This window comes from Strigops habroptila, chromosome 2 (genome assembly GCF_004027225.2).
Source record: "Strigops habroptila isolate Jane chromosome 2, bStrHab1.2.pri, whole genome shotgun sequence".
In the NCBI taxonomy this organism is placed as follows: domain Eukaryota; kingdom Metazoa; phylum Chordata; class Aves; order Psittaciformes; family Psittacidae; genus Strigops; species Strigops habroptila.
In genome coordinates, this window is record NC_044278.2 from 110,147,428 (window position 1) to 110,165,514 (window position 18,087).

General features: G+C 40.9%; 1 protein-coding gene across 6 annotated transcripts in view; it reads right to left on the reverse strand.

Annotated features, from left to right (window-relative positions):
* CNTN5 (contactin 5) overlaps positions 1 to 18,087 on the reverse strand; it is a 642,678-nt gene that overhangs the window by 141,866 nt on the left and 482,725 nt on the right. For all 6 annotated transcript variants that reach the window (XM_030475688.1, XM_030475690.1, XM_030475689.1 and 3 more), the window contains one exon: positions 14,223 to 14,325. In XM_030475688.1, coding sequence (XP_030331548.1) covers positions 14,223 to 14,325 — 103 coding nt within the window. The remainder of the gene's footprint in view (positions 1 to 14,222; positions 14,326 to 18,087) is intronic.

Here is an 18,087-nt window from a genome sequence, read left to right on the forward strand (position 1 = left end):
TAGTTAAAATGAGTCCAGGACTTCCAGAAAAAACAGGTCTGCCACCAATCATAACGTAAACCCAGCTTGGGGTGTGCAAGACACCTTTGAACCATTTGATCGGCTGCTGATCTGAACCTGCTGATCAACTACAGATTTTGAAGACGGTGAGAGTGATGATTTCTGGAAGTGCTGGATTTAAAGCTCTTGTACCACACACTATTATACGCATTTATTTCTTTGTGGGAATTCCTGAAGAGAAATACAACAATGGTAACTATGGGGCCTAGTATTGACAATTGACAGAATATGTTTCCTTCTGATCCTCTTTACCTCTGACACAGAGAGAAAGCCTACATATGTGCTTCTGGCTTGTAAGTTCAAGTGCAAAAAAAAAAAACGCTCCTCCATCTTTAAACCCAAAGAAAAACTATGTAAATTACTGAACAAAGTTTTTAGTAGCATTCACAGGTTTTCTTTGATGGCTGTGAGAGAGGAAGTGAAGGGATCAGTAATACTGCTTCTTCAAAAATGACATTCTACTGACAGAGACTTGCAGTTTGGTGGGGTTTTCCCTCACTTTCCCTATGCCATATGGTAAAAACAATTAACTCTAATCTTTTAGATGTACATATGAAGTATTTAGTCAGAGTGCAGCAGAATGTGGCCTGATAGTGCTACTTGAGATTTACCAAAGAATCTTTATTACATTGCTATGAATGATCGCAATATTTGTAACAGCATTATAAAATCTATGCAAGAACAAGCCCACTTCAAGGAAGGTAGAAATCAATCCAGTCTGAAAAATAAGAACAAAATCCAATCCTGGTCTAGCACCTTATGACATAAATTCTTATTCAGTATGAGCTAAAAATGAACTTTAGATTGATGAAAGTATTAGAAAGATTTATTTGACATAAACGATATGTGCTATCAAAGGAAAGAGAAGGTTTTACCCACCAGCCCTCAGTGGGTAAAACCCATCCCAGGGAGCGCGAGCGACCAGGAGCGCGGCGAACAGGGCGGGCAGTCAGGGCGTGGCACGGCAGTTCGCGCAGGCAGGGCGAGCGGGCAGCGAGCGGGATGGTGAGCACTCGCCTTAGGAGCAGGGCCCGCTGTGGGAGCTCTGCCCCGGCGGTGGCCAGCGTAGGCACCCAGACAGAGCCGATGAGAGGGGAGGCTGCGGCGCAGACCTCGGAGTGTAGAAAGTGCCTCGACTGGTCTCGTGAGGCGGGGGTGCACGATGGACAGGGCTGCACTCGGTGCGCCCTGGTGGAGGTCCTCCTGCAGCAGGTGGCTGAGCTGCGGGAGGCTGTTGGAGAGCTAAAAGATGCCAGGGAAGCTGAGAGGAAGCTGGGCTGCTTGCTCCAGGCTCAAACTGCGCAGGGGCTGCAAACGTCCAGCATTGCTCGTATAGGAAAGAAGGAGGGCAGCAACCCAGGAAGCTGGGAATTAGTCACGAGAAAAACGAACAAAAAAAGGAGGAAGAGGACAATTAACGACAAGGGGCTTCCTCCTAAATCTGATGTCCCCACACAGAACCGCTTCGCGGTTCTGCAGGAGGCTAATGAGAAAGCACCCACCACACCTAATGAGCACCCTGCTGATGCACCAGTAAAGAGGATCGCTACTGGTGCCTCCAGGAAGAAGCGGAGGGTCATAGTAGTAGGGGACTCTACTTTGAAAGGCACAGAGGCACCCATCTGCCGGCCTGATCCAGTCTCGAGGGAGGTGTGTTGCCTGCCGGGGGCTCGGATCAGGGATGTTGCTGAGAGGCTGCCTGCTCTAGTAAGTCCTGCTGACTATTACCCCCTTCTAGTGGTCCATGTGGGTGCTAGAGATATAGACAGCAGTTGCCTGGAGGACATTAAGAAGGACTACAGAGCCCTGGGAGAGGTGGTTAGGGGCTCTGGAGCTCAGATAGTTTTTTCATCGATTCTCCAGGGCAAAGGGGAGGACCTTAAAAAAGCTAGGCGTGTCTGGCAGGTTAATAAATGGTTAGAAAGCTGGTGCCATAGTCAGGGGTTTGGCTATTTAGAACATGGGGCTCCATTTGGGAGGCCAGATCTACTGGAGGCTGGTGGAGCTGGTCTGACAAAGAAGGGGAAGAGCTGTTTTGGTAGGAGGCTTGCCAGGCTGGTCAGGAAAGCTTTAAACTAGATGTGTTGGGGGAGGGGAGCATTGATCCATCCCAACATTCCTGGTCAGTTGCCAGCACCTGTAATAAGTGCTTGGAGCGATGTAGAGATGTTCCAGCTGCCCCAGCCATTGAGTCAGCTTCATTTGGAGCTCGGCTAAGGTGCCTCTATACAAACGCCCGTAGTATGGGGAACAAGCAAGAGGAATTAGAGATGTGTGCAAGGCTACGGGAATATGATGTCATTGGTATCACAGAAACATGGTGGGATGGCTCCTATGACTGGAATGTTGGAATGGAAGGTTACAGGCTGTTTAGAAAAGACAGGCCAGGCAGACGGGGAGGGGGCGTTGCTATCTATGTCAGTGATAGGCTAGAGAGTATGGAACTCTGTCTGGGGACGGGTGATGAGGTAACAGAGTGTTTGTGGGTCAGGATCAAAGGGAAAACAGCAACAGGGGACATTACGGTGGGGATCTGTTACAGGCCGCCTGATCAAGAGGACTCTGTGGATGAAGCGCTCTACAGACAGATAGGAGCAGCCTCATGCTCGCAGGCCCTGGTCCTCATGGGGGACTTCAACCATCCTGACATCTGTTGGAGGGACGGTACGGCCCGGCGCAAGCAATCCAGGAGGTTCCTCGATTGTGTGGAAGACAACTTCCTCTTTCAAGCAGTAGAGGAGCCGACGAGGAGAGGTGCCATGCTGGACCTTGTGCTCACCAACAGGGAGGGACTGGTTGGAAATGTAATGCTCCAGGGCAGCCTTGGCTCTAGTGATCACGAGATGGTTGAGTTTGAGATCCTCAGGACGGTGAGAAGAGCGTGCAGCAAGCTCACTGCCCTGGACTTCAAGAAAGCAGACTTTGGCCTCTTCAGGAACCTCCTTAGTAAGGTTTCATGGGATACAGTCCTAGAGGGCAGGGGGGCCCAAGACTGCTGGTTGGTATTCAAGGATCACCTGCTACGTGCTCAAGAGTGTTGCATCCCGACTAGAAGAAAGTGCAGCAGGAGGGCCAGGAGACCTCCATGGATGGACAAGGAGCTGCTGAGGAAACTTAGAGGGAAAAAAGAAGCTTATAGAAGGTGGAAGCGAGGACAGGCGGCCTGGGAAGAATACAGGAACATTGCCCGAGAAGCTAGGGACCAGGTTAGGAAAGCTAAGGCCCAGCTAGAATTAAGTTTGGCAAGGGATGTAAAAGATAACAGGAAAGGATTCTATAGATACGTAGCAAATAAAAGACAGGCTAGGGACAATGTAGGCCCTCTCCAGAAGCTATCAGGAGAACTGGCTACCATGGATTTGGAGAAGGCTGAGGTTCTTAATGACTTCTTTGCCTCAGCCTTCACCAGCAAATGCTCTGACCACACAACTCAAGTCTTGGAAAGCAAATGCAGGGACTGTGAGAACGAAGACCTTAGGCCCACTGTAGGAGAGGATCAGGTTCGAGACCATCTTAAGAACCTGAACGTGCACAAGTCCATGGGACCTGATGAAATCCATCCACGGGTCCTGAAGGAGCTGGCGAATGAAGTTGCTAAGCCACTGTCCATCATATTCGAAAAATCCTGGCAGTCAGGTGAAGTTCCCGATGACTGGAAGAAGGGTAATATAACCCCCATTTTCAAGAAGGGGAAGGTGGAAGACCCGGGGAACTACAGACCAGTCAGCCTCACCTCTGTGCCTGGCAAAATCTTGGAACAGTTTCTCCTGGAAAACATGCTAAGGCACATGAAAAACAATGAGGTGGTTGGTGACAGCCAACATGGCTTCATTAAGGGGAAATCCTGCCTGACCAATTTGGTGGCCTTCTATGATGGAGCCACGGAACTGATGGACAGCGGCAGAGCAGTTGATGTCATCTACCTGGACTTGTGCAAAGCGTTCGACACTGTCCCGCATGACATCCTTGTCTCTAAATTGGAGAGACATCAATTTGATAGATGGACCACTCGGTGGATAAAAAACTGGCTCGATGGCCGCACGCAAAGAGTTGTGGTAAATGGCTCGATGTCCAGTTGGAAACCTGTAACGAGTGGTGTCCCTCAGGGATCGGTGTTGGGACCGGTCCTGTTCAACATCTTTGTCGGTGACATGGACAGTGGGATTGAGTGCGCCCTCAGCAAGTTTGCCGACGACACCAAGCTGTGTGGTTCGGTTGATACGCTGGAGGGAAGGGATGCCATCCAGAGGGACCTTGACACGCTTGTGAGGTGGGCCGATGCCAACCTTATGAAGTTTAACCAAGGCAAGTGCAAGGTCCTACATCTGGGTCGGGGCAACCCCAGGCACTGCTACAGGCTGGGCAGAGAAGAGATTCAGAGCAGCCCTGCAGAAAAGGACTTGGGGGTGTTGGTTGACGAGAAGCTTAACATGAGCCGGCAGTGTGCGCTTGCAGCCCAGAAAGCCAACCGTATCCTGGGCTGCATCAAAAGAAGCGTGGCCAGCAGGTCGAAGGAGGTGATCCTGCCCCTCTACTCTGCTCTTGTGAGACCCCACTTGGAGTACTGCGTACAGTTCTGGTGTCCTCAACATAAAAAGGACATGGAGCTGTTGGAGTGAGTCCAGAGGAGGGCCAAGAGGATGATAAGAGGGCTGGAGCACCTCCCATATGAAGACAGGCTGAGAAAGTTGGGGCTGTTCAGCCTGGAGAAGAGAAGGCTGCGTGGTGACCTCATAGCAGCCTTCCAGTATCTGAAGGGGGTCTACAAGGATGCTGGGGAGGGACTCTTCCTTAGGGACTGTAGTGGTAGGACAAGGGGTAATGGGTTCAAACTTAAACAGGGGAAGTTTAGATTAGATATAAGGAAGAAGTTCTTTACAGTGAGGGTGGTGAAGCACTGGAATGGGTTGCCCAGGGAGGTTGTGGATGCTCCATCCCTGGCGGTGTTCAAGGCCAGGTTGGACAGAGCCTTGAGCCACATGGTTTAGGGCAAGGTGTCCCTGCCCATGGCAGGGGGGTTGGAACTAGATGATCTTAAGGTCCTTTCCAACCCTTACGATTCTATGATTCTATGATAAAAAAACCCTCCTGGATCTATTTCTGTCTTACATAAACAAACTCAGCTTGTAGATGACATGTTCATGTTTAAAAAGGTTCTTTCCTCTCATCACAAGTTTATTTCCAGGGGAAAAGAGATCCCTAACTATAACGCTGACAAATGCTGTTCTACTGAGAGTGTTCATCTCCCTCTTGAAATTGTTTTGTTATCAGTTGTTTAAGAGTAGGATTCAGAGGTCCCAGGTTTGGCACCTGATAGCGTTAACTTTTGTTAATAAGTTTCTACAGTAAGAAGTGGTGCAAAGGGACATGGAGGAACATGATTTTTTGTGCTATGGGATTTAGAAACATACATTTCTATATCAGTTTTTGTCTCTATGTTGCAGTTTGATTTTGGGCAAATTATCGTATGTTAATACACTATGCCAAGGTTTCCCTCTTTTAAAAAGAGAAAGCAGCCATTTTAGGCATCTATGACCTGTAGATAAAAAATAGAACATCATGATAAGAATTGTTTCGAGGGAGAAGGCAAATTACTACCTGTGGACTTCTACACTGCGAATTTGCTTAATACTTGACAATACTAAGATGCTACCAGTTCCCCTAGTTCCTTGTTCCCCTAGTAATCCTCCTGTATGTAGAAAAAAACACTGAATATTTGAATTCCTAGTTTCAACAAAGAATTGGATGTATCGCATTTAGAATTATTTGCTCCATTCAATGCACGCCAGGAATCTTGGCATGTCATTAAATTGTGAGTACCATAATACATTTAAAAGACAAGTCTAAATTAGCTCCCTTTTTTGCCTGTAAATTGTATATTAAATCTGGTTAGAATTCCTCAAACCTCCAACTTTCATTTATCAATGTAGTAATTCATCATGTCTTTTCATACTTTGTTTTGACCAGTAGTTCCATGTAGGGGATAACAATGTATGTGCTACTGTCACCAGGATTCAGTGGCAATGAGGGCTGATAATGTGCTCTGAATGTCCTTATTATAGAATCATGTTATCTGTAATATCAAAGGTGTTCTGTAATATCAAAGGTGTTTCTGTGTGTCACTATAATTGTGGGAAGACGCAAAAACTGTTTTGTGTTCATGGAAAAGTACAAGGAGGCTTCATCATTTCTGAAAGACAATACCTAGAAAGGAGCAGTTGGTGGGGCTAAATGGCCATTCCATGAGGTACCTGTACATTTAGCAAAGAGGCACTCACTCCTTGAGGCTTTTCGTACAGTTGCCCAAGGAAAAAACCAGCTTATATTCAGGGAGAAAGCTGTGCTTGTTCCAGTCACTGAATTCAAGCAAAGGTCAATCACAGTATGTCATATATGGAGGGGAAATGCCTTCAGATAAAGTCGTTGCTTCCAAATGGACTGAATTAAAAAAAGTCTTTTCTCTCTGTTCTGCAAATCCTGCATGACACTCAGGATGCAAACCTTCACAAAATATTCTATATTTCTATGATACTATGACTCTGTGTCTCTTGACTGTCACAAAACTGTAAAGATCTGCTGACATATCCCAAAGAAATGGCCTACAGAACTGTCATACCTGGCCTTGAGAACAGTGAAGCTGTTTCATATCACAGATGTAAGTACCATTTTGTGTATATACATAACATTATCACTCAAGTTATATTCCCTTGTTTATACCCAGTATTACTCAGCTGCTTCTTGCCACCTAGACCACTCACTCATCTCGATGCCCCTGAGATGCAACGTAGCGCAGAAGTTAACTTTAAGTTTGTTTTAAACTGTGCATTTAGTGTGCTACTCTTTAACATGATATGAGGGCTGGAGGGAAAGGTGAATTCATAGATTTGTATTAAAAAAGATTTATGTCAAAAAAGAATTTGATCTCAAAATAGAAATCCTCATGAGACCTATATTTGACGTTGGATTATTGGGAAGGGGTCAAGTTATGGGAAGTTTTTGTCTGGTTCTCTTGACACTTTACAGCAGCAGATGCCTCCTGCAAGGTCTGAAAGAAGGAAGAATCCTGATGTCTACAGCCAACATGCAAATACCAGTTCTGAAACATCCTGGACCAGTATAAATTAGGCAATATTAGATTTGCCAAAATCAGCCAACAAAATTATTAAAGTCAGGGAGAAAGATATGGCAAACCAGGGTTACAGTTTTAGCCAGCAGACTGAAAGATAAAGTCCTATTTCACAAATCTGAAGAGCAGAGAGGGTAAAGTTTTGTCCTTTGCAGGTAAGAAACAATATGGTGCAATGCTGGAAACTTGCATTCACTATGTTGAGGAACCAGATGGATAACTGCATGTCTTAGAGAACTGTGCAACCTGGACCAGTGGCTCATTATACGATTATTGTTTGTGAATTTTGTGTTCCTGGCAAAAGTCACATATGTAAAGTTTTGTCCTCTGCAGGTAAGAAACAATATGGTGCAATGCTGGAAACTTGCATTCACTATGTTGAGGGACCAGATGGATAACTGCATGTGTTAGAGGACTGTGCAATCTGGACCTGTGACTCATTATAGGATTATTGTTTATGAATTTCGTGTTCCTGGTAAAAGTCCCATATAGCTGAAGTTCAGAAGAAAAGAAAGGAACCAGGTACTATAAAACCTTTGACCAAAGATGTACTTCCTGGATGCCTTTAACCTTCCTTCTTTTCTGAAATTACTCTCTTCCTCATTACCTGATTTGCTAAACACTGACCAGACCTCACAGAAACATCCTTCCAACATGTGGCTTTGCGAAGTCTTTCTTTTTACACCTGCAAAAAGATTTGCAATATCTAGAAGCCTTCTTTATAGCCATTACCCTGTGTCATTGTCTTAATGATCAAAACCAGCAAAAATAACTTCTTCAGATACCTCATGCAGTTCTCCAACATTATAGTCAAATGCCATTCACTGGATCATAAAGATATTTTTTTATCACCACCCTGATCTTTGTTTAAATATAATAGTCACTTATCCAAACAGTTTTTCCTTTAATTTTTTATATTTAAAAATCTTCATTAAGGTCTCTCTACATGTACATAATCTTCAATGAAAATATTGATAGTGACATAAAATAAATGTTAGCATTTTTAATAGAAGCTTGAAGAACAATTTAAAAAGTCTGTTAAAAGAAAATCAAGTCAAGGAGATATAAGTTAAAATTCTATACTCTATGGATTTAAAACTTTGATATATTTATTAATCAGAATTGAGTCAGAGTTTATTGTTTCAAGACAACATTTTAGAATATTTGATAGACAACAAGTCACTAAATTTCATTCACTTGTGTGACTTAAACATATGTAACTTCACCTTATTTTTATTTTATTTTGTTATATTTTATTTTAAAAGCGAGATTTAAAAATGGACTATCAGCTGAGTTCTTGCAAGCCATATTACAGACGGGATGAATGTTTATGACTGAGCTACAAATCTCGTCAAAACAAAGTTTACAATAGAATTATTAAAGCAATTTTAAATATAACAGCATGAACAATGCTTCTATCATGACAGCCTCATTATAATTCAGTAATAAAATGAAGTCAATATCTCTATTTTATTCTTTAACTAAAAATATTTTGCAACATAAGCATAGTCTTGATATTAGTAAAGTGAAACACCCTAGCATTTAGAAAGAATATCAATATATTGTGTAGAGGTTATTATTTTAGAGAAATAGTGCAAGCATAAAAGTCTCTCAAAAATACAGAAAACCAAGCATATGGGTTAGTAAGAAAAACTGTCTGTCAGCAGTGTTCTCCATCGACTCTTTTGATTAAAATCTCTAGGTGTTCACCTGTGTGGTTAAAAAATAACCACAGTGAAAAAAAGGATGCATAAAACTTAATTTTTTAGCAAAACAATCCTTTTGGCAGTCTACATGGCCCAGGGATCCTATTTTAAAAGCAAAGACCGAAAGCTTTGGTAACCTACAAGTACAGCAATAGCCCACATCCTCTAATTTGTTCTAATGAGAAATAAAAAATGATTACTCACTCGAAATTGGCTGTTGGCACTATCATAATACAAACTGCGTATACTCTTTTTCTTCTGGCTGGAGCCAGAAAACCTTAGCAGTATGAGGTTTATAAGCAGAATAAAATAGAAGCTGCTGTATGCTGTGATGCACGACCAAAAATGCAGTGAGCAAAAGGCTGAAGTGTGAGGGTCAGTTAGGGTGTGTGCATTATACATGCTTTGACATTAAAAAATCTGTGCAAAAGAGTGGGTGTGGAAGAACTGTTTGAAAGTGAAACAAGGAGTCAACCTAGAGTTACATCAGGGAAAAAAAAAAAGAAAAAAATAAAAGGAAAAAAAGAGTGATATATTTCTGACACTTCCTTTTTCTTGCTTTTGTCTGAGAGCAAGGGCTTGTGCTCAATAAGGATTGTAACTTACAGTTTTTCATGCGAGCTTGGACAAACTAGTCGTGTATCATTGTTCAAGCTATGAAAACTTGTTCATTTTGAGGTTTTTAACAAACTCATACATTTCCATCCATGCCTGCTTTTAAGTCTCATGTTAAAATAACAGGATTAAAATCACTTAGGAGATAACTATACTCCAGGGTCAGGAAGTGTTAAAGTATGCTTGGATGGTCATCACTGGAAATGCTTGATTAATGAATACATCATGTAGTGGAGGACTTAAAAGTCCTTTTACCAGCATTACTTTCATATCTTTCTAATGGGCAGCTAAATGAAGACATCAGAATTCTTCCCTTTAAAAAAGTACATGAAAAAAAGAAATGAAAGAATTAACCAGTTGCCTCCAGATATTCTTGGCAGCAAAGTCAGCAAAATTTGAGAGAAAATGAAAATGACATCCTGCTGTCACAGAAGGCAGTGCCCGAGAAATTGCATTTCTGGAGCAGGAAAAGCCAGGAATGCTTTGAATTGTGCAAGAGTGTCAGATGGAAAAATGATGGCTTCTTCACCAGAATTTACCCAAAGAACAAGGTCATGATCTGTCGTCTTGATTTACACAATAAACTTAATTTCTGTCAGTGAAATGATGGACTTGTTAGAAAAACAGGCTTATCTGAACTACAAACAATAACCTCACTATCAATAAGCTCATTTATATGTTTTACAAAAAAATTGGCTTGTCTTTTTAAGTAACAGAAGCCACAAGCAGTGAAAATCATGTTACTCAAAAGCAAATATTAACATACTCCTGGTTAATTTTTTTTTTAATGTAGATGTTTTGAATTCTTCTATTTAGTATGTTTTAATGGATATTTTTTTCTCTTTTTTAAAATTATTATTATATTGTTTTATCAATGCTTAATGCAAATCTTAATCAGGATTTAGCAATTATGTAAATTAAAAAGATGTAAATTTGTTTTTAATAAAAGTAAAAAAAAATATAAGATACTAATACTTTGTTATTTCCAGTAAGTTTTTTTAAATATTATTAAAAAAAAACCAAAAAAACGTTCCTCTGTCTTGTTAGGAAACAAACAAAAATTCAAGTGTTCCTGTTAAAAAAGGGTATAATTAAATGGGTGGCAGAAAATACATCTGTAAGCTGCATATATTCATATGTATAGGAAACGTATCTTTTTCAATAACAGTTGAAACACAAGTTATCAAGTGGATGTGACAGTGGATGTGGCTGTAAAAACAACTTTTCAACAAAAGACGGCCAACATAAATATCCATCACAAATCACAAAATATCATTAATTGCAAAATGTACACTCTGATATATAATACAATAATTATTTTCTTTTGACTCCTCTGTCATGTCTTCTGTTATACCTCAGCAGTAAATCATGGATACATGCAGGGATTTCTTAGCCAATGAGTGATGCTCACTATAAGCAGCATTATCTAAGACAAATAACATTGTTTTGAGGTATTTCACTCCTGTATGACTTTGAATTCTTTAGAAACAACAAAGCCTATTTGTAAGCGGCATCGGTAACATCCTATTCTCAGTTGTAACTGGACCAGCTACATATTGCTTGGGTCAGAATAAAATCCTTCTCAGAGAATTTCTGTCTGTCAAGCAATTAAGACATTTGTTTTTAGTTTGAAGACAAAAGCTGCACAGCTCCAATTTATTTAATTCCTGCAGACATACTGACTGGCAGTGCTAAATAAACACTATTAATAAATCATTAATCTGTAACTAAAGACTACTCTTTCTCGAATATTTGCCAAATGGAAAATTTTCCTTCAGGAAATCTCACTGGAACGTCTGTCATTTTCACAATTACAGTGGAGAGAGAAGAATGAGTGTTTCAGACAGCTAAATTAAAGCATGAGAAAACCAAAAGCAGATTGGTTTTGAGCCTGTAACAACTTCTGTGTTATTTACAGTAAGAATTAAAACACCAGATCTCAAAATGTTAAATAAAGAAGGAACAAATTAGTTGCTGATTCAGTTAGGTAATGGGGACCTATGGCAGTGTAACAAGGAAAGATCCTTATAAGCTATCAGGAATAAGAGACGAGGACAAAAAAATGAAAATGATGAAAATTAATAGGAAATCTGATGCATTTTCACCTCCCACCTCAGCCTCCAGGTTTCAAATGAGGCCTGAAATGTCATTCATGTAATTATTACCATATCAGGTTGAAAGCAATTTAAACTCAGTCGATTTGATTGTTCATTAATGGCTGTGAAAAGAAGATAAGGAATGTGCATGGTAAAAATAGCTGCCCATTACAATAGCAGCAAATGGGGTCAACTTACTAGATAACCTTAAATTCCTTGATCGTTCAGGTGTTTTTGTTTGGTTTTTTTGGTTTTGTTTTTGTTTTGGTTTTGTTTTTTTTTTTTTTTGGTGTGTGGGTTTTTTTTTTGGTTTTTGGTTTTTTTTTGTTTATTAAAAGTTAATGCTAAATATGAACTTGGAAATAAGCTAATCGAAGCCTTTCTGTCAGCCTTCACCTTCCTTATGTGGCTGTTTGAATAGTGACTGACTGGTTTTGACAGTTTACTAAATCTCAGTGTGCTGATGATGGAATGTATCAGTAGCTGCATTTCTTGCTTGTCAGTGATGGTTGCGAAGGACAACATGTGGCATACTTCCTCTTCACTAGAAAGTGACAGTTAACTTGTAACCTGTCAGCAACTGCAATTTCATTCCAGCAAAATAAAGAAAACTAACAAACACACTGGTTACTGCTTCAGCCGTAGCCAAGAGTCTAAAAGGGCCTGGTTGCCAACTACTGACCTGGCAGAAAATTGGTTAGCACCACTGACAGTAGAGAGCCTGAAGCTACCAGCCTCTGCAGAACAGCCCTTTTCCTCAAATATTTCAGGGAATCCCTCTATTTATTGCTTTTCTATCCTCTCTCATGTACCTCTTTCCTTATCTTTACTATATAAAACACAAAACAGAAGTTTTACCCTACAGAAGTTCTCTCACATTTGCTTTCTAAGCTACTGCTTACATTTAAGTTGTGAATGAATTTGCAAAAGCCACTGTTACTGTCTAATGGCTCCTGATACATGGGCTACGGTCTCCCACATTTTGGTTGGACTGGTTTGGCTATGTTTTGTCTCTCCCGCAACTTCACCAGGCCTAAACAGACACAATTAAAATACTTTCTCAGAATTTCTCTGTAATTATTCATTAGTACTTTCTGTTGACCTGCTCACTGAGAATATCTGGATGTTGGCCAAACAGGAAAAACAGGCAAGAAGGGAAGCATGTTTAAGACATATATCATCCAGCCAGTAAATAAGACCTGTTAAGAGAAAAATCTGAACAAAAAAATCCAGTGACACATGAAGGTCAAAATTACTATAAAAACATTTTAAAAGTCCTCTTGGGTAGTAGAGTCAGACTTTGAAAATTTCCTTTGGAAAACCAGACCTTCCGAGCAAGCTGGAGTGGTGATCCTCAGGAAATAGACTATTGTTTCAAAACTCCTTTCCTCTTATGCTTTGTTCCTACTAAGGTAAGTACAAAGAACTGGCATGGAAGATATGTTACTCCTTAGGCTAATTGATTTGTGAAGTTCCTCCACAGGAGTTACAAAGACAAATCATTCCACTATTTCTTAATCAAAGCCAGGCTGTAAGAAACCTGTATCTGCCTTAATTAGCTGTGAACTAGGAAACAAAGCAGGATATATGATATTGAGCAGTATGACTTTGGGGGGTGCAGGAGATGTACAAAAGGAACACCACTATAAAAAGGAACTGAAAAGAATTCAATACAGTGAGATTTCTTTCAATACACACACCCCCACACAGAATTTGATGGTGTATTTTGGAAAAAAACGCAACCCTTTCTATTTTTGTATATGTCTCTAGTGAAACACCACTGATGGAACACCTAGTTTAGCTACATATATGTACAGAAGAAAGAATAATTTCTTTGGATCACTAGAACTGCTTCTTAGTTCTGCCTGACTATATACTACCTTTTCAACCCTTATTCTTGACAGCAATAATAACAGTAACTGCCACAACAAAACTGATATATTATCAATTTCATCCTATATTCTGTAATCTGAGTAATGTATAGAAGTAATTTCCTTCTTATTTAATTTATATGAAATAGCAAAGAAGTATTTCTAAAACCTTTCTCTCCCTAAATTGATTTATCAATAAACATAGAAAACCTCCTTTAACATGAATACTAAATACCTTTTCTCTAGTAATGCTATTAGGTCAGGTAGCAACAAGAGAATTGGCACTGCTGCAAAGTGTGTTAGGACCTGTTTAAAACATTGTGCTTTTAGCTTCATATATAAGCTATGAATTTGGGAGGAAAAAAGAAAAAAAAGAAAAAGCTACTCATCTTGTTTATTCTCCAACTATAATATTTTGGCAGAATAAACTCTAATTTACTGATTTATGGTATCACAGTGAATAAATGGGTGGGTCTGGTAAATTTTTCAATAAAAAAAAACTTTCCTCTTTTTGTTTACAAGAATGTTACTTTTCATTTTGACAGAGTCTTTTAACTTGAATGAATTACTGTCCACAGAAATGGCTCGGCAGGGAATTAATAATTAGCTATTTAGTCAATTGGTTACTTTGACTGTGCAGTAAGGACTGTTTGTGATAATGAAATCCAGCAAAATAATGAAACCACAAATTAAGCACATCAAATCTTAATAAACAATGATGTCTAATTAGGAAAGAATCTGTACTTACTTGCCAAGTGCAAAACACTCCATCTTAACAGTAGTTCCCCTTGCAGCTGTAACTGTGTAAGGAAAATGGACTTCAATTTTTGGTTCATACTCCCCCATCACACCTGGAAAATAAGAAATGTTTAGAATATGAAATATCATCAGTTTTCCACTTGCTGAGATTATCACAGGAAAACCCTGTGGCTTGCTTTTTGAATCTTCCCAGCTGTAAAGCTTGTAGCTGATGGAGATAGCCTTGTTTGTTCTGATATGCTCTGCTCGGGTCCAGTATATATTCTAAAATGCTCTTCAGAGTTACCAGCACCATTAACAGTGAGCTTACAGAAAAGGATTTATTTTTTCAAAAACGGGTTAATGTTTACATTTTGAAAGAGTAAAGCAGGCAATCCATTTGAGAGGGGTGAGAATTTTCAGAGGCCAAAGCTTTGTTTACTAGTGCAGTCACATTTATGGCAAATAAACTAACATTGTCATGCTGTAGTCAACTGAGGACCTTCTAAGCTCAGCAAGAAAAATTCAGATGATGTAAGAGCATTTGTATATGTAGATACAAACACAGATATGCAGGCACATACAAGGTCCAGTTATTCATTTTCAGTTACCTTTTAATTCGGGAGACGATTAATTTTATCAGGACAACACAGTACCATAAGACACGATTAGAAAAACATTGAGGAATGAGAAAAATATAAACACTGAAATCAATATAGTTATCTTAAACTTGCTGTGGAGTGACTGGCAGCTTTGGAGAATCACAAGAGTTTAGGAAATGAGAAATGACCAGGGAAGGAAGACAGGTTTTATAAGGAGAGGTGAGAGGTTTGTATTTGATGTAGCTTAGAGGAAACGATCAACTTGGCAGGAGAAGAATATGACTCTAACAGTGGTGTTCAGTTAGACAGAAGATGGGGTACTGGGCTAAGCGATGCTTAGGAACTAAAAGCAATATTAAATAATGTAAGAGTTGTTCAGATTTTCAGATGAGGAAAACTGAATAAAATTTGGCTTGTGGACATAACAGCAACACGATAACAGGAAAGGCTTCTATAGGTACATAGCAAATATAAGACAGACTAAGGACAATGTGGACCCTCTCCGGAAGCTATCGGGAGAACTGGCTACCATGGATTTGGAGAAGGCTGAGGTTCTTAATGACTTCTTTGCCTCAGTCTTCACTGGCAAATGCTCTGACCACGCCACCCAAGTCATGGAAAGCAGATGCAGGGACTGTGAGAATGAAGACCTTAGGCCCACTGTAGGAGAGGATCAGGTTCGAGACCATCTTAAGAACCTGAACGTGCACAAGTCCATGGGACCTGATGAAATCCATCCACGGGTCCTGAGGGAGCTGGCGAAGGAAGTTGCTAAGCCACTGCCCATCATATTCGAAAAATCATGGCAGTCAGGTGAAGTTCCTGATGACTGGAAGAAGGGCAATATAACCCCCATTTTCAAGAAGGGGGAGGTGGAAGACCTGGGGAACTACAGACTAGTCAGCCTCACCTCTGTGCCTGGCAAAATCTTGGAGCAGTTTCTCCTGGAAAGCATGCTAAGGCACATGAAGAACAACGAGGTGGCTGGTGACAGCCAACGTGGCTTCATTAAGGGGAAATCCTGCCTGACCAATTTGGTGGCCTTCTATGGTGGAGCCACGGAACTGATGGACAGGGGCAGAGCAGTTGATGTAGTCTATCTAGACTTGTGCAAAGTGTTCGACACTGTCCCGCATGACATCCTTATCTCTAAATTGGAGAGACATCAATTTGATAGATGGATCACTTGGTGGATCAAAAACTGGCTTGATGGCTGCACGCAAAGAGTTGTGGTAAACTGCTCAATGTCCAGTTGGAAACCTGTAACGAGTGGTGTCCCTCAGGGATCGGTGCTGGGACCCGTCCTGTTCAACATCTTTGTCGGCGACATGGACAGTGGGATTGAGTGCGCCCTCAGCAAGTTTGCCGATGACACCAAGCTGTGTGGTTCAGTTGATACGCTGAAGGGAAGGGATGCCATCCAGAGGGACCTTGACACGCTTGTGAGGTGGGCTGATGCCAACCTTATGAAGTTTAACCAAGGCAAGTGTAAGGTCCTACACCTGGGTCGGGGCAATCCCAGGCACTGCTACAGGTTGGGCAGAGAAGACATTCAGAGCAGCCCTGCAGAGAAGGACTTGGGGGTGTTGGTTGATGAGAAGCTTAACATGAGCCGGCAGTGTGCGCTTGCAGCCCAGAAAGCCAACCGTATCCTGGGCTGCATCAAAAGAAGCGTGACCAGCAGGTCGAAGGAGGTGATCCTGCCCCTCTACCCTGCTCTTGTGAGACCTCACTTGGAGTACTGTGTACAGTTCTGGCGTCCTCAACATAAAAAGGACATGGAGCTGTTGGAGCGAGTCCAGAGGAGAGCCACGAGGATGGTAAGAGGTCTGGAGCACCTCCCGTATGAAGACAGGCTGAGAGAGTTGGAGCTGTTCAGCCTGGAGAAGAGAAGGCTACGTGGAGACCTCATAGCAGCCTTCCAGTATCTGAAGGGGGTCTACAAGGATGCTGGGGAGGGACTCTTCCTTAGGGACTGTAGTGGTAGGACAAGGGGTAATGGGTTCAAACTTAAACAGGGGAAGTTTAGATTAGATATAAGGAAGAAGTTCTTTACAGTGAGGGTTGTGAAGCACTGGAATGGGTTGCCCAGGGTGGTTGTGGATGCTCCATCCCTGGCAGTGTTCAAGGCCAGGCTGGACAGAGCCTTGGGCAACATGGTTTAGTGCGAGGTGTCCCTGCCCATGGCAGGGGGGTTGGAACTAGATGATCTTAAGGTCCTTTCCAATCCTTACTATTCTATGATTCTATGAAGTCAAATCTAGCCTAAATCCATAAAAATCAGTGAAGAGTCTCCAAAGAATTCTAGAGCAAGCAAGTAAAAGAGCAAAAGAGAGAAAACAGGTATCTTATTCAAGAAAGAGAAAAGAAAGAAGCATAAGGAAGGAAATGGAGAATATGAGATCTGCAGCTGAGAGACGACCAGCTGCCAGAAAAAGATGGAAAAAGAACCCACAACCTATTAGAGCAAAAAATAATATACAAGGCTGAAAAGGTAAACATATACTTCTAGTTCTTCAAATATTTCATATGGGACTCAGGAGTTTCCAGTGAGGCTGTGCTGTCTCCCTCCTATTGTCCCACAGGCTCCTATAGCTTGCTTTTGGGAGGAAGTCTGAACATGCATGCATTTAAACATGTCTTTGGGGGCTTAAATTTAGTTAGAAAATCTGAATGTGTCTGACGTGAATCAAATAACGGAAGTAGAAAGCACAAAATGCTTTTAGTTCAAACAATGCAATTCCATAAATATTGTTGCTTTTTAAGTAGCAGGGGATTTCTTTTTAAAAACATAATCATGCAGGTATTACATGTACTAGCAATAGTGACCCAATTTTCCTGGAAAATATGACTAAATCAATGTTTTTGACATTGCTTTGTGAACTTGTGCAAAAATACTGCCCCTTGTATGAAAAGACAAATTCTGAACCAGTTCTGACATTAAAGCTTAAAACGCTTTTTTTTTTTTTTTTTTTTTTGTAGAAGAAAGGAAATTAGCTTTTGCGTTCTGGGTATTAAAATAAAGTCAGGGCATCAACCAAACTGTAGACAATTGCAGTTTTCCCTAGACTAGACTGAAATCATTCCTAGTCTAATCTGTCATAAAAATTATATTCCCATTGGCTTGTACTGTGTCAATAAATTTCATTATTTAATTACACTCCTTGTGACTCCTTTTACTGTTTCTGGTTTTTTTTTTTTGGTGTGTGATTATGAATATCAGTTTCTGATTCATCTCAGTTGAATCATTCATGATTTTATACAATATCTGTC